The sequence below is a fragment of the Oncorhynchus tshawytscha genome, linkage group LG16 (genome assembly GCF_018296145.1).
Source record: "Oncorhynchus tshawytscha isolate Ot180627B linkage group LG16, Otsh_v2.0, whole genome shotgun sequence".
Classification (NCBI taxonomy): domain Eukaryota; kingdom Metazoa; phylum Chordata; class Actinopteri; order Salmoniformes; family Salmonidae; genus Oncorhynchus; species Oncorhynchus tshawytscha.
In genome coordinates, this window is record NC_056444.1 from 11,188,935 (window position 1) to 11,205,782 (window position 16,848).

Consider the following 16,848-nt stretch of genomic DNA (forward strand, 5'->3'; position numbering starts at 1 on the left):
CAGTTCAGTCAATTGACGAAATAAAGTGAAATGTGGATGTGTCTCTCCGCCACCCCACAGAGGATCAGCACGGCAAGCGGCGACGGCAAACACTACTGCTACCCCCACTTCACCTGCGCCGTGGACACGGAGAACATCCGCCGCGTCTTCAACGACTGCCGAGACATCATCCAGAGGATGCACCTGCGTCAATACGAACTCTTGTGATTGGTTGCAGCCCACCATCCAGTCAGCACTCTGCCAATCCCGGCGCAGTTTGATTCCACTCCCAAAACACAAGGCCCTGTTACCAGGAGAACTACTGAAGCATCACAATGCTGTCATTTTGTTTGCCATTGTTGTTGTTTTCTATTTACTTTTCTCCTTCCTTTGTTCTTTTATCTATGGCCCATCTTGACTTTATTTTGTAGGTCTAAGCAGGGATGGGACATTGTGTGTGTGCCTCATCTTTTATTTCCAATGCCTTTATTCTGTTCATTCCACTAAGCCTTTTTAGACCTTTTTTTTTGTAGTTTTTGTTTGAAACTAGTCTTCTTCTTCTGTCATTTCTGTTGTTTTGATCTGGACCAGCTGAAGTTGTTATGAGGGTGTGTGAGAGTTGAGGGATCTGATGGACTCCTGTGAATGCTGGTTCCTCCCAACACCTCTCTCTCTCTCGTACTTGATGTAGGGGTGGGCAGCAGAAGTATCAGGTAACTTAATGCCGTCAAGGAAGTATACACATGATGTAGCACCGTGATATTTATTACTCTGTCACTTTTTGTTTATTTTGTATCATTTTATTGCAGGATGATGGAGAGCGAGGCTTTCAGGCTGTAGATTTAGCATAGAGGGGGTGGGGCTTGTGGGAGAATAGGAGGATGCTGGGAGTTTGAGTCCTATGCACCTCTGGCCGTAGGAACAGCAGCAGCTTTCTGCCACGTGTCTAGATGGAAAGAGAAATACCACACTCACTTTGATTTGCCCACAGACGGTCCTTTTTACTTAGATCCTCTTGGGCAAGAGTTCTATCTATATATATATATATAGATTTGTTTTTGTTGATTATCTTGTACAGACTGCAAAATGTAATGTTATTTTGTACAACTTTATTGAGAAAAAAACTACTTGTAGAAGATCTTTGTGCCTTGATAATGGCTGTACCTGTAAATTGAGCTCTGATGTATGTTGTTGACTGCGCTGTACAGCTTGATGTCAAACTCTATCTGACAGTAGAGACTGCAGGTAGGGCGTCTCTCTCTCTCTCTCTCTCTCTCTCTCTCTCTCTCTGTAGAGGTACATTTTTCTGGTTTATAAAAAAGGAAAATGTTCTTTAGTAGAAAAAAGGAGGAAAAATTTGCGAGGGGTTAAAAAAAAAAAAAAACACGGAAATCCTGTATACATTATGCAAATTAACCACTTACCTACCGCAGTGACCAGGTCGCAGCCAGAGACATTGCCTTCATCCTCCTTCGTTTTGACGGTGAACATTTCAATTTTTGTTTCTGATTCTCAGCTTTAATACATTACAAGATCAATTGACGTGTCCAAATCGCAACCTGGTGTTGTTTTACTACAGTAGGAAGCAACTTTTTAGATATGAAGTGTGTATGAGATGTATACATACGCGTGCCAGTAAATGTGTGTGTGTGTGCTTCGAAGCATGCATGTACTGTAAAACATATACACACATGCACTCATGCATTGTATATGTACATTGTACATATACATTTTATATTAATATATATGTACATATACATTTATAAAGATATACATATATTCTATAAATCTATATGTACAATTATACATAGTAATGTGTGTGCCTATGCGTATACATATTTATGAATGTCTAGAACGTATGTATGCATACACATGCATAGGCATCAACTTATATAGAATGAGAGGAGAAAGTAGTGATCAAGTCGGTCATGGACATGGAGAGCCCTTCACATTGCCACAGGTGTGAACCCAGTTAGATGGGCTGTTCTTTACACCGAACGGCAGCTTTCAATGTGCAAGTCTATTCTGAGAGCGAGGAGGCAGGAGTGATACGTTTGTGTCAGGCCTTTATGGAATACGGAAAAATATTTTTATTTTAATAAAGAGGCACATCAGAATACTTTTTTTGGGGGGGGGGGGTTGTCTAAACTGAATATGCGGGAAAATATGACAGATTATGTACACTTTGTATATGCATAAATTACAGTTACAAGAAAACCAGTGTCACCATCTTCCCTCAACTGTTTTCATCCAGGTCACGTTTAAAAAGCTCAAAGATGGCCCTGCCATAGCTTATTCACCAGTATATCAGAGATAAAAATATAAAAACATTCAAGTTGCCAATAATTTAAAAAGGGAAACGAGGGATAAAATCTCAGGGCACGTAATTGATCAGTAAAAACTATCCCAGAGTGACCCAGGCCCTCCCTGTAAAAGGTGCTGTTGTGTTCTATGTCAGGACCCAGACCCTCCCTGTAGAAGGTGCTGTTGGGTTCTATGTCAGGACCCAGGCCCTCCCTGTAAAAGGTGCTGTTGGGTTCTATGTCAGGACCCAGACCCTCCATGTAGAAGGTGCTGTTGGGTTCTATGTCAGGACCCAGGCCCTCCCTGTAAAAGGTGCTTTTAGGTTCTATGTCAGGTCCCAGGCCCTCCCTGTAAAAGGTGATGTTGGGTTCTATGTCAGGAGTGTCTACACAGGAGTCTTTGGAACATGGGGCCTGAGGGCATCAAAGGTGACAGGTCACACAGATGTCCTCATACAGTTACTTTGACAGGTAATCATAGGGCCTATCTCTTGCCATTCACCTAGAACATTTCACCCTCTATTGGTTTCAGTCACACTTTACTTCAGGGGACTTTTTTTTAAAGCGGCCCGCCAAGCAAACTGTACGATCTAGGGGAAAATGTCAGAAGCCCTTGTGCTTGCCCATAAGATTGGTGGCCAGGAGCATGGAGGTCTTGGTGAGATGTAGGTGGGCCAAGAGCAGGAGGAAGACGACCATGGCTGTGGAACAGTAGATGGCCACCACGCTGCTCTCCTCTGGCAGGAAGCACTTGGCCAACTGGAAGTCCGTGGGAGAGAAGGTGCCCTGGAGAGAGCGGGAGAGAGGTAAACTTTCATTTAAAATGGAATTGACCCCAACCCTGAGACTGAACAAAAATATAAATGTAACATGCAACAATTTCAAAGAAGAGTTACAGTTCATATGAGGAAATGTGACTGGGGAATACAGATAGGCATCTGATGGTCACTTAAACAAAAAGCTAGGGGTGTGGATCAGAAAACCGGTCAGTATCTGGTGTGACCACCATTTGCCTCATGCAGCACGACACATTCCTTTGCATCGGGTTGATCAGGCTGTTGATTGTTGACTGACATTTTTTCCCTCTCTACAATGGCTGTGCAAAGTTGCTGGATATTGGTGGGAACTGGAACGCGCTGTTGTACACGTCAATCCAGAGCATCCCAAACTTGCTCAATGGGTGGCATGCCTGGTGAATATGCAGGCCATGGAAGAATTGGGACATTTTCAGCATCCAGGAATTGTGTACAGATCCTTGTGACATGGGGGCAGCAGGTAGCCTAGTGGTTGGAGCATTGGGCCAGTAACTGAAAGGTTGGTGGATCGAATCCCCGAGCTGACAAGGTAAAAATCTATCATTCTGCCCCTGAACAAGGCAGTTAACCCACTGTTCCTAGGCCGTCATTGTAAATAAGAATTTGTTCTTAACTGACTTGCCTGGTTAAATAAAGGTTAAAAAAAGAACAATGATGGCGGTGGATGAATGGCACGACAACAGGCATCGGGTTCTCGTCACGGTATCTGTGTATTCAAATATCCATTGATAAAATGCAATTGTGTTCATTTTCCGTAGGTTATGCCTGCCTATACCCCCACCGATTAGGATAAATGCTCACTAATAGGGATGTGCACAACATTTGAGAGAAATATGTTTTTTTTTGTGTGCATATGGACAATTTCTGAGATGTTTTATTTCAGCTTATGAAACATGGGACTTTACATGTTGTGTTAATATTTTCATTTAGTGTAGTTAATTAGTTACCAGGATGAAGCTGGGGTTGTTGCGGTTTCTCCAGCTGAAGGAAGGAACGCTGATCTCTGGGTGCTTGTTGTCGTGGACCACCTTACAGGCACTGTGGGTGTGGCCACTCAGGATAAGACGGGGCTGGAACCACCAAAGTAACTGCAAAGTGGGACCAAAAGAATCCATCATATTTCTGTAATCACATGCCTCTAAAGCCGTGTTCACATTGGCTGTTTGAACTGACTCAAATCGTATTTATTTATTTATTTTTCCTGTGGTATGAACAGCCAAAAAAACACATGGAATCAGATATTTCTAGCCACATTTCAAACCAGCGTCTTAAGTGGTTTGAAGTCATACACATTTGATTCCTGGCCATGCGACTTGTGTCTGAACGGTCAAATCTGATTTATTTGTCATCAAGTGGTTTTAGACTGTTAGTTGGTATCTTGTTGCTTGCTAGCTACTCTGTTTTTAATGGTTTTTTATTTATTTAACCTTTAGTCAACTGTTGACGTGATAGCCAACTAGCTTGTTAATTGTTTAGAAACAAATGAGTGAATGTGCTAGAAAGCTAAACAGCTACCTAGCCAGCTAGTTAGTGGACTGCTGTGGCTGGCTAGTAAGTGGACTGCTGTGGCTGGCTAGTAACTGCTGGGCTGGCTGTGGCTGGCTGGCTGGCTAGTGGACTGCTGTGGCTGGCTAGTAAGTGGACTGCTGTGGCTGGCTAGCTAGTGGACTGCTGTGGCTGGCTAGCTACTAGTGGACTGCTGTGGCTGGCTAGCTAGCTAGTGGACTGCTGTGGCTGGCTAGCTAGCTAGTGGACTGCTGTGGCTGGCTAGCTAGCTAGTGGACTGCTGTGGCTGGCTAGCTAGCTAGTGGACTGCTGTGGCTAGCCAAAAAGGACTCGTTTTGAAAGTTGGATCATCTTATCCTTTGAGGCTTTAAAAGTGTTCTTACCACTATGATTTTGAACATTCAAAAGCTTGCTACAGAACTGAGTGATAGGAAGCACAAGTACCACCACCAATCAGTCTAGACCACTGCACTCACCCCCCTCGGGACTATGACAACTAGTGTAGCCTTGTCATCACATGACTGCTGTCTGAACACACACAATTTGGTCACTTGTAACTTGCTGTTTGTACAGTTAGTTGTCCAAAACAAACTGAACAAACAAAACTGATATGAGCATTAAGGCATGCAGTGTGAACAAGGCTGAAGAAGACCCAACATTTGTTATGGTTTTCAGTCAGAATGATGCACTCTTCAGAATGAGCCCTAGGGCTGTATCTCAATAGTCTAAAGTGGCTTCCTCTCCTTGTCTCCTTTCCTTCATCTGCACGATCTGAATAAAATAAAACAGGTGCAAGCAAGAAGAGGAGGCCACTTTAGACAATGAGATGCACCCCAGGTGTTAGTTATATGACTGAGTGTGTGTGTAAGCTCACCCTTTGAGAAGCCTCCTGGGATAGCACGTCATAGCGCTCATGGAACACCTGGTGTCGCTCTTCAGGAGAGGCGGCGTCCTGCCCAGTGCACTCTGCATCGTTAGGTCGGTACAAAGGGTAGTGCTTCCGACAGAAGTACATAACATACTGTAAGTGAACAATGCTAGGTGTTTTTGTATAATAGGTAGGCTATACACAATATGGATTTCATTTGCAACTAACCAATAACCCCACCCTCCCCCCCAGAACAGCCTCAATTCGTCAGGGCATGGACTCTACATGGTGTTGAAAGCGTTCCACGGGGATGCTGGCTCATGTTGATGCCAATGCTTCCCACAGTTGTATCAAGTTGGCTGGATGTCCTGTGGGTGGTGGACCATTCTTGTAACACACATGAAACTGTTGAGCGTGAAACCCAGCAGCATTGCAGTTCTTGACACTAACCGGTTTGGCTGGCACCTACTACCATACCCCATTCAAAAGGCACTTAAATCTTTTGTCCTGCCCATTCACCCTCGGGATGGCACACATACACAATCCATGTCTCAAATTTATTTGAACTCTTATTTTACCAGGTTAGTTGACTGAGAACACATTCTTATTTACAGCAACAACCTGGGGAATAGTTACAGGAGAGAGGCTTTAAAAAAAAATCTATCTTCAAGTGACATCAATAAAGGATCATCATTTTCACCTGGTCAGTCTATGTCATGGAAAGAGCAGGTGTTATTAATGTTTTGTACTAAAAATACCTGTGAAATCAACATCGCTATTTAAAAAATTATCATTATATTTACTCAACTCATTAGCACGGATAGAGAAGCTTGCTTTGGAACCCTAGTTTACATGTTTGATTGATCAGGTAAGTGCAGGCGTGAGAAATTTCACCAGTGGGGAGAGAGCAAGAGAGAGGGGTACACATTGATGGCGCATGGCTTGAAATGCTGAGCATCATGAGATGATGTGAACTGGAACAGGTTTATGCTATTATAACTTCACAGAATTATATACTAGACATACACTACCATTCAAAAGTTTGGGTCACTTAGAAATGTCCTTGTTTTTGAAAGAAAAGCACATTATTTTGTCCATTAAAATAACATCAAATTGATCCAAAATACAGTGCAGACATTGTTAATGTTGTAAATGACTCTTGTAGCTGGAAACAGCAGATTTTTTATGTAATATCTACATAGGTGTAGAGGCCCACTATCAGCAACCATCACTCCTGTGTTCCAATGGCACGTTGTGTTAGCTAATCCAAGTCCTCAACTAGCCTAGCTGCTAGCTAGCTGCATATCAAGGTAGCGGTGTTTTCTTGAGGGCTTGAACGCAGCCCGCGACGTGGTTAGTCATTGTGGCTGGGACCGCAGATTGTCCCGGGTTTGTTGTTTTCAATCTTCCCTGTGACCTGTCCTGTCTGGAACTGTGAGGAGTAACAACGTAAACTACTTTACTAGCTACCATGACAAAGACCACACCTTGCGGGAGTACCGTTGAGGACAGTGGTGTCTCTCTCACACGTGAAGGATCTTTTAAACAAACAAAAATAGTTCTACAAGCAGTTGTTACAACAACAAGAAAATAGCTTCAAGTGTTTTGTCCAAATATTGGTGGATTCTACTAATAAAAGAATGGATGACCTGACCAGAGAGGTCCAGGACCTGAAGAACAGTTTGCAGTTCTCCCACGGTCAGCTCAATGAGTTGAAACAGGAGAACGGCAAGATGACAGCAATCTGTAAGTCATTGAGAGAGGACATCAGATCTGTGTGTGAGGCCATGATAACAATGACAGATACATCGGGGGACAGTCAAGGTGGAACAACATGGTTGTGGATGGAATTGCAGAATCTCCACATGAGACATGGATGGAGTCTGAAGACAAAGTGAGGGAAATGATCTTTGAGAAATTGAAGATGGACCACAGGAAGATTGAGTTGGAACGTGCCCACAGGACTGGAAAGCCCACAACCGGCTTATGTGACAGGCCCTGACCGATAGTGTTCAAGTTCATGAGGTTCAAGGACAAGGTAGCTGTTCTGGAAAGAGCCAAGAACTTGAGAGGAACATATATCTTCCTCAATGAGGATTATCCTGAAGCTGTGCGCCAGAAGAGGAAAGAACTGATCCCAGCCATAGAAGCTGCCAGAGCGTGTGGGGACATTGCTTACATCTGCTATGAGAGGCTCATTGTCCACCCTCCTTCCCAGAAGCCTGGAGGGGATGAGAGCCAAGCCTATGGGTTCGTAGGTTCAACCCTGCAGCACACACAACAATTGATTAATGGATTGCTGAATGTATATTTTGTTCTCTTGCTTTGCTTGCTCTTTTCAGTATTATGTCTAAGTGATAAGCTACCCAGGAAAGTGTTGAAAATAGCCCATATTAATATATGTAGCCTTAGAAATAAGGTTCATAAAATCAATAACTTGCTAATATCAGATAACATTCATATATTAGCCATTTATGAGACTCACTTAGATAATTAATTCAGTAACTAAATAATATGTGTGAAATGCTTGATAGTGTATGTGATGTAAACAAAGAGGTCTACTTTCTTGGGGACCTGAATATTAACTGGTTTTCATCAAGTTGTCCGCTCAAGAGGAAGATTCTTACTGTAACCAGTGCCTGTAATCTTGTTCAGATTATTAATCAACCTACTAAGGTGTTTACAAACACTACAGGAACAAGAGTATCTACATGTATCGATGACATTTTTACTAATTCTGTAGAACTTTGTTCTAAAGCTGTATCCGTACCCATTGGATGCAGTGATCTCAATATAGTGGCTATATCCAGGAAAGCCAAAGTTCCAAAAGCTGGGCCTAAAATAGTGTATAAGAGATCATACAAAAATATTTTTCCGTGACTCATGTTCAAAATATTTGTCTGATGCGATTAATGAGGAGCATCCAGACGCTGCACTTGATGAATTTATGAAATTGCTTCTTCCAATTATTGATAAACATGCACCTGTTAAGAAACTGACTGTTAGAACTGTTAAGGCTCCATGGATTGATAACGAATTGGAAAACTGTATGGTTGAAAGAGATGGGGCAAAAGGAGTGGCTAATAAGTCTGGCTGCACATCTGACTGGCTGATTTACTGTAAATTGAGAAATTATGTGACTAAACTCAACAAAAAGAAGAAGAAACTGCATTATGAAGCTAAGATCAATGGAGTACTTTATATGAAATTATGGGCAGAAAGACATATTCAACTCCATCTTTCATCGAATCACAAAACCACTTGATGTTGCCAAATATTTCAATGATTACTTAATTGGCAAAGTGGGCAAACTTAGGCAGGAAATGCCAACAACGAACAGTGAGCTGTATTCATGCATTAAAAAAGCATTGCAAGTTCTGTAAAGTTATTATGGGAGAGGTGGAAAAATAATTGTTTTCTATCAATAAATTACAAATCTCCTGGCATTGACAACTTAGAGGGAAAGCTACTGAGGATGGTAGCTGACTCTGTAGCCACGCCTATCTGTCATATCTTTAATCTGAGCCTTGAGGCAAGTCTTTGTCCTCAGGCCTGGGTGGAAGCAAAGTCATTCCGCAACCCAAGAGTGGTAAAGCTGCCTTTACTGGTTCAAACAGCCAACCTATCAGCTTGCTGCCAGCTCTTAGCAAACTGTTGGAAGAAATTGTGTATGACCAAATACAATGCTATTTCTCTGTAAACAAATTCACAACAGACTTTCAGCATGCTTATAGAGAAGGGCACTCAACATGTACTGCACTGACACAAATGACTGATGATTGGTTGAAAGAAATTGATAAGAAGATTGTGGGAGCTGTACTGTTAGATTTCAGTGCAGCCTTTGATATTATTGACCATAACCTGTTGTTGAAAAAACATATGTGTTATGGCTTTTCAACTTCTGCCATATCTTGGATTCAGAGCTGTCTATCTAATATAACTCAAATGGTTTTCTTTAATGGAAGCTTCTCTAATGTAAAAAATGTCAAGTGTGGTGTACCGCAGGGCAGCTCTCTAGGCCCTCTTTTCTATTTTTACCAATGACCTGCCACTGGCATTAAACAAAGAATGTGTGTCCATGTATGCTGATGATTCAACCATATACCCATCAGCAACCACAGCTAATGAAGTCACAGAAACACTTAAAGAGTTGCAACCTGTTTTGGAATGGGTGGCCAGTAATAAACTGGTCCTGAACATCTCTAAAACTAGAGCATTGTATTTGGTACAAATCATTCAATAAGTTCTAGATCTCAGCTGAATCTGGTAATGAATGTTGTGGCTGTTGAACAAGTTGGGGAGAGTAAATTACTTGGTGTTACCTTCGATTGTAAACTGTCATGGTCAAAACATATAGATTCAATTGTTGTAAAGATGAGGAGAGGTCTGTTTGTAATCAAGAGATGCTCTGCTTTTTTGACACCACACTCCAAAAAGCAAGCCCTCCAGGCTCTAGTTTTGTCCAATCTTGATTATTGTCGAATTGTGTGGTCCAGTGCTGCAAGGAAAGACCTAGTTAAGCTGTAGCTGGCCCAGAACAGAGCGGCATGTCTTGCTCTTCATTGTAATCAGAGGGCTAATATTAATACTATGCCAGTCTCTCTTGGCTAAGAGTTGAGGAGAGACTGACTGCATCACTTCTTTTTATAAGAAACATTGTGTTGAAAATCCCAAATTGTTTGCATAGTCAACTTACTCATATCTCTGACACACACACACCCCACCAGACATGCAGTCCCCACAGTCCCCAAATCCAGAACAAATTCAAGAAAGCGAACAGTATTATATAGAGTCCTTATTGCATGGAACTTCCTTCAATCTCATATTGCTCAAATAAACAGCAAACCTGGTTTAAAAAAAACATATAAAGCAACACCTCACAACGCCTCTCCCCTATTTGACCTAGATAGTGTGTGTATGTATTGATATGTAGGCTACGTGTTCCTTTAAAAGAAATGTATGTAGTTCTGTCCTTGAGCTGTTCTTGTCTATTAATGTTCTGTATTATGTCATGTTGTGTGTGGACCCCAGGAAGAGTAGCTGCTGCTTTTGCAACAGCTAATGGGGAGCCTAATAAAATACAAAATACCAAAGCTATGATCCCTTACTTGTTAAATCCACTTCAATCAGTGTAGATTTATTTTACCTTTATTTAACTAGGCAAGTCAGTTAACAACAAATTCTTATTTTCAATGACGGCCTAGGAACAGTGGGTTAACTGCCTGTTCAGGGGCAGAACGACAGATTTGTACCTTGTCAGCTCGGTTGTAACCTTCTGGTTACTAGTCCAACGCTCTAACCACTAGGCTACCCTGCCGCCCCTAGATGAAGGAGAGGAGACAGGTTAAACAAGGCTTTTTTAAGCCTTGAGACAATTAATAAATGGACTGTGTATGTGTGCCATTCAGAGGGTGAATAGGCAAGACAAAATATGTAAGTGCCTTTGACTGGGGTACGGTAGTAGGTGCCAAGCGCACCCGTTTGTGTGTGTAAAGAACTGCAACACTGCTCGCTTCAACCCTCAACAGTTTCTTGTGTGTATCAAGAATGCTCCACTACCCTAAGGACATCCAGCCCACTTGACACAACTATTGGAAGCATTGGAGTCAACATTGGCCAGCATCCCTGTTGGATGCTTTCAACACCTTGTAGTCCATGCCCACAACAAATTGAACTCAAATTTAGGAATGTGTTCCTATATGTTGTACACTCAGTGTACAATGACACCGCAAGGACCTATAATTAACTAAAGTAGTCTCAGTCACTTCGCAAGCACGCGCACACACACTAAACCGTACCTGTAGAATGATAGGTAATGAGCGGGGAAACTTCTGCATATCCTCCTGACAGTATGTTCTCATGCTGCTTGACCGGTGGCTCTGTGAAATCCACAATATCATTACAATCTACTTTCACATTAGCAATGGGAGTAACATAATGTTGACAATCCTTCCTCTTTCGTGACAACATAATGCTTACCACGTTTCAAAAATACATTTCTGGGGATGTTACTGAATAAAGTCTGGGATTAAACTCAAAACATTTGACTCACATATTGTTGGCGCTGAGTAACATGCAAAAGCCATATGGTGACTCTTGATTGCACTCGGGAGAGAAATACGTATTTTTTTGTCAATGCTCAAATCTCTTGCTTCTTTCCAAATCCCAATAACCCCCATTTTGTTTGTGTGTTTGTGTGTGTGGCATTGTTGAGGATGATGGTTGCGATTAAGATCACCAGCACTGAACAGTTGAGTGCCTGAGAGAGGCTGTACAGCTCGTTTTCCACATGCTCGCAGATGGGGCAGCGGTCTCCATGCATGGCCATACTGTTCACCAGTACAAAACTTTGTGGGAACACACACACACACACACACACACACATTAATGATGGTACAAGGATTGGAGCTAAGCTACACATCAACGTGACTAACCACAAACAACATATTGTTAAACTGTTTACATGCATAATTTTGAGACAAGGTTAGATGACGCTATTTACAGTAAAGTGACCTACTTGACTCCCTTGTTGGTTACGATCCGGGCAGAGGTGACATTGAACACCCTCTCGAAGCGTTCAAGTTTGTACCAGCTCATTCTGTTCAAAGATTTAAAAATAATAATAATAATGTTATGTCAAGAGAAAGTGAGCACAAGCACAGGGCTAGGGCCTACTAACGCACACCAACTACAGACAACATAACTCCCTATTGTTAACGGAACTAGTTGAGAATAGAGAGAACAACGTTGTCGACATGTTCTTGGTAGCCTCCATTTAACAGTGAGACTTCTGAACTTAACTTACTCATGATGGAAGCCGATGTCATGGTTACCAATGAGGGCTATAAGCTCCACGTCTCTGGGATGTCGGAAGATTTGCGTAAAGCGGCGGACGTCGTCCTCCCAGTCCTGAAGAACACAAGGTGCATATTCAGATGGTCACAGAGGAACAGTTTGAGCTGGGGTATCAACATCTGCCTCAACCCCTCCTAGCACTAGACACAGTAGGGTGTTACAGTAGGGTGTGTACTACTGTTATTTAATTCCTCCCTCAGTTACATTTAGGTTACATCATACCATTCCTCATAATAAATGTAATGAACTCCCAAACACCTACTCCCATTCACTGTCTGTGTTTCTACTAAAGCACAACTGGTGGAGGTTAGTCACAACTCAAGGACAATCAAATCAAATCAAGGAAAATGAAATTGGAACGGCCAATGCTCAAATCCACGCACACACACACACACATCCCCTTGTGTGCCAACAGATGATGTTATTATCACATATCCTGAGTAGTCGAGCTGTTGGCGGTGTGTGTGGTCTATCCACACACACCGCCACTCACGCCGCCAAACTTACCCTAGTAAAACTGACTATCCTACCGATCCTCGACTTCGGCGATGTCATCTACAAAATTGCTTCCAACACTCTACTCAGCAAACTGGATGCAGTTTATCACAGTGCCATCCGTTTTGTCACTAAAGCACCTTATACCACCCACCACTGTGACTTGTATGCTCTAGTCGGCTGGCCCTTGCTACATATCCGTCGCCAGACCCACTGGCTCCAAATCATCTACAAGTCCATGCTAGGTAAAGCTCTGCCTTATCTCAGTTCACTGGTCACGATGGCAACACCCATCCGTACCACGCGCTCCAGCAGGTGTATCTCACTGATCATCCCTAAAGCCAACACCTCATTTGGCCGCCTTTTGTTCCAGTTCTCTGCTGCCTGTGACTGGAACGAATTGCAAAAATCGCTGAAGTTGGAGACTTTTATCTCCCTCACCAACTTCAAACATCTGCTATCTGAGCAGCTAACCGATCGCTGCAGCTGTACATAGTCTATCGGTAAATAGCCCACCCATTTTTACCTACCTCATCCCCATACTGTTTTTATTTATTTACTTATCTGCTCTTTTGCACACCAATATCTCTACCTGTACATGACCATCTATCACTCCAGTGTTAATCTGCAAAATTGTAATTATTCGCCTACCTCCTCATGCCTTTTGCACACAATGTATATAGATTCCCCTTTTTTTTCTACTGTGTTATTGACTTGTTAATTGTTTACTCCATGTGTAACTCTGTGTTGTCTGTTCACACTGCTATGCTTTATCTTGGCCAGGTCGCAGTTGCAAATGAGAACTTGTTCTCAACTAGCCTACCTGGTTAAATAAAGGTGTTCTCAACTAGCCTACCTGGTTAAATAAAGGTGTTCTCAACTAGCCTACCTGGTTAAATAAAGGTGTTCTCAACTAGCCTACCTGGTTACATAAAGGTGAAATATTTTTTTTATTGTTTAAATCCTTTCTGATAACCGACAGTGCCCATCAACTAACCTTTGGGGAGCTCCATTTCCCCTCGTCGAATATGTCTCCCAAAATGAAGACCACCTCTGGCTGTAGGACCCCCAGTGCTGTCTGGAAAGCTCTCTCCATCTGCCATTCTCTATCAGGGAGGAATGTACAGTACATTATGATTAGGGCAGGGAGTTTTCCTGACCATGTGGAAAGACCACAAGGAAGGACCACTAGGAAAAACTCTGGGCCCTGACTATAGCGATAGCCTATTACAGTCCAGAGTTGTCCTGATGAGGCCTCATAAGAAAATACTCCTGGCCCTGATAATAATCTGTTGGACATGACTACCCAACTCTACCAAGATACAACCACCTTTGATTGAAAGTGTTCTTGTCCATCATGCTGTATAATGTATTTAATAAATCCTGGTAGCATCCTCCCAATGAAAAACCCTATTGAGACTGACCCCTAGAACTCATTTTGTGAACCATGTGAACATGAAGCACTGCAGTCAAAGATGTGATCCGGTTTAGTGCCCTAGCTGGTGAAGTTGGATGCCATGGGGATTTCATATGATCTGATATTAATTTGAGACATCTAAGAGGATTAATTCTATTCCTGTCCTAAAAAAAAAAAGCTCCCACTTTCCATGATTTATGGACGTGTTTGGAGGGACTTGTACTGTCTGTTTCTGTTCATTGTTTTCAGATTTTATTTTTTTGTACATCTGATATGAGATGCAAATTACAGTTTTGATCAAAGGTTTGAAAATGCACACATTCAACAAATGACAGTCCTACAGGGATGTAAAACACACAAAAATAAACTATTTTTTTTATTAATATGATAACTTATCAAATACGCACAAGCAATGAAATTGGAATAGGAGTTTAATGCCTACCTTCGCAGTTTGTCGAACCAGTGTCCCTTTATTGCGCCAAGGAGGTGGGTATCCGACAGAAACAAAGCGCGAAGCGGGGGGACTCCCTTGCCGCTGTCTCTATTCAACTTCGGCCACGAACAACGCAAAATTGCAGGGTAATATATCAAATATTCACAGAAGATAAACACGCAAATGACAGATAAGAACAGAGTGAAAGTAAGGCCCCATTTACATTTGCAACTCAGTCCGTGCATTTCTAAAAACGAAATAGCAATCTGTTCCAGTCACTGCTGGACAAGGCGAACTAAATCCTGCTAAATCATTGAAAATAACTTGCCCTAGATAAACGTAACGGCTTAAGAATTGTACAGAGGACCCATGCCCTGCCTAAAAAAATACGCATATTCGTCTGTATCAATAGTTTTTGGTCCTTTAGGATTGTCATGCGACAGCAATCTTCCAAATATGACTCGCGTGGGATGTCTAGTCAAGAGAATGCGGAGGCTGAATAATTGTTGGTAGCAAAGTACTTTGTATATATCAATATTTGACTGCAATTATTGATTAATTTGGCTACAAAGTCCTCAAAACTAGTGTATGGCATTAAGCGCGATGCAGTTTGAGCATGTGAAAGAAAGAGAGAGAGAGAGAGAGAGAGAGTGTGTGTGTGTGTGTGTGTGTGTGTGTGTGTGCTGGAGTGCGTTCAGTTCGCGTTAACGTTTACACTGAACCACACGTTTCCACAAAATGGTCCTCAAAAAAACGGTGCGGTACTTTCTTCGAAAGCCTTTTAGGTAGCATACTTTTGCGCCCGTTTGGTGTGTGTGTGTGGCCTGGTAAACATAGGTGTGACCATCTGAAATCGCAAAACTCGTGCAGCACACCATATGATAACTACACTCTGATCCACCACAATTTCAACGTTTTTCAACTGGTCGTTCAATACAGTAGGTCTACCGTTTTCGTTGAATTCAACGTTGCATACCGTTCTGTCGTACTGAACGCAACCCCGTTTGACTTGTTGTTAAACTACTGGGCAGGACGAACCACAATGTTAATCAGAGATGGATCAGATTCGTAATTATACAAGCCTGACTGGTACTGTATGTGTCACTTTTTTCACGTGCATTTTAATTGACTTGTGACTAGCTACATTGTTTTGATGGCAACAGTATAAAGTTTGTATTTGTCAACCATCCACACATCTAAATTCGAATATCTATTCTATCCATGTGATGAAATGTACTGAACGGGTAACTAAATCCAGTTGAATTCAATCTGTTTTTGAGAGTACTCCTTTTGATAGATATTTACCCATTGTAGAAGTGCTCAGAAAGTGACTTTTTTGGTGATAAAAAAAAATAAAAGGTTCAGATTGATATCATTTAAAAGCTTACAAACAGGGTTGTGAAATTCATTTATAATTGAAGATTTATTTTGTATTATTATGTCATTTTTAACCTTTCACATCGACCTTTAACGACACTAAGGTAACCTGCCTACAAGACTACCGACCCGTAGCCCTCATGTCTGTAGCCATGAAGTGCTTGAATAGCTGGTCATGTCTCACATCAACACCATTATCCCTGAAACCCTAGACCCACTCCAATTTGCATACCGCTTGAACAGATCCACAGATGATGCAACCTCTTTTGTACTCCACACTGCCCTTTCACACCTGGACAAAAGGAACACCTATGTGAGAATGCTATTCATTGACTACAGCTCAGCGTTCAACACCATAGTGCCCTCAAAGCTCATCACTAAGCTAAGGAGCCTGGGACTAAACACCTCCCTCTGCAACTGGATCTTGGACTTCCTGACGGGCCACCCCCCCAGGTGGTAAGGGTTGGTAACAACACATATGTCACGCTGATCCTCGACACGGGGGTCCCTTGGGGGTGCATGCTCAGTCCCCTCCTGTACTCCCTGGTCACTCATGACTGCACGGCCGTTCACGACTCCAACACCATCATTAAGTTTGCCGATGACACAACCTGATCACTGACAACGACGAGACAGCCTATAGGGAGGAGGTCAGAGACCTGGCCATGTGGTACCAGGACAACAACCTCTCCATCAACGTGATCAAGACAAAGGAGATGATTGTGGACTACAGGAAAAGGAGGACCGAGCACGCCCCCATTCTCATCGACGGGGCTGTAGTGGAGCAGGTTGAGAGCTTC

At 42.4% G+C, this 16,848-nt stretch overlaps 2 protein-coding genes across 6 annotated transcripts in view; one reads left to right on the forward strand and one right to left on the reverse strand.

Annotated features, from left to right (window-relative positions):
* Positions 1–1,395, forward strand: part of LOC112215312 (guanine nucleotide-binding protein G(olf) subunit alpha-like) — a 77,807-nt gene extending 76,412 nt beyond the window's left edge. For all 5 annotated transcript variants that reach the window (XM_042298761.1, XM_042298762.1, XM_042298763.1 and 2 more), the window contains one exon: positions 61–1,395. In XM_042298761.1, the coding sequence (XP_042154695.1) occupies positions 61–207 (147 nt within the window). In that variant the 3' untranslated portion in view covers positions 208–1,395. The remainder of the gene's footprint in view (positions 1–60) is intronic.
* A 694-nt stretch (positions 1,396–2,089) lies between these two features.
* Positions 2,090–15,336, reverse strand: LOC112215313 (metallophosphoesterase 1). Its single transcript, XM_024374241.2, has 9 exons — positions 14,681–15,336; positions 13,819–13,927; positions 12,277–12,380; positions 11,989–12,069; positions 11,710–11,818; positions 11,270–11,350; positions 5,478–5,600; positions 4,045–4,185; positions 2,090–3,068 (listed from the first exon to the last, which is right to left on the reverse strand). Exons 1-9 carry the CDS (start codon positions 14,914–14,916, stop codon positions 2,886–2,888), a joined length of 1,167 nt encoding a protein of 388 aa, XP_024230009.1. The 5' UTR covers positions 14,917–15,336; the 3' UTR covers positions 2,090–2,885.
* Positions 15,337–16,848: the final 1,512 nt, after the last annotated feature.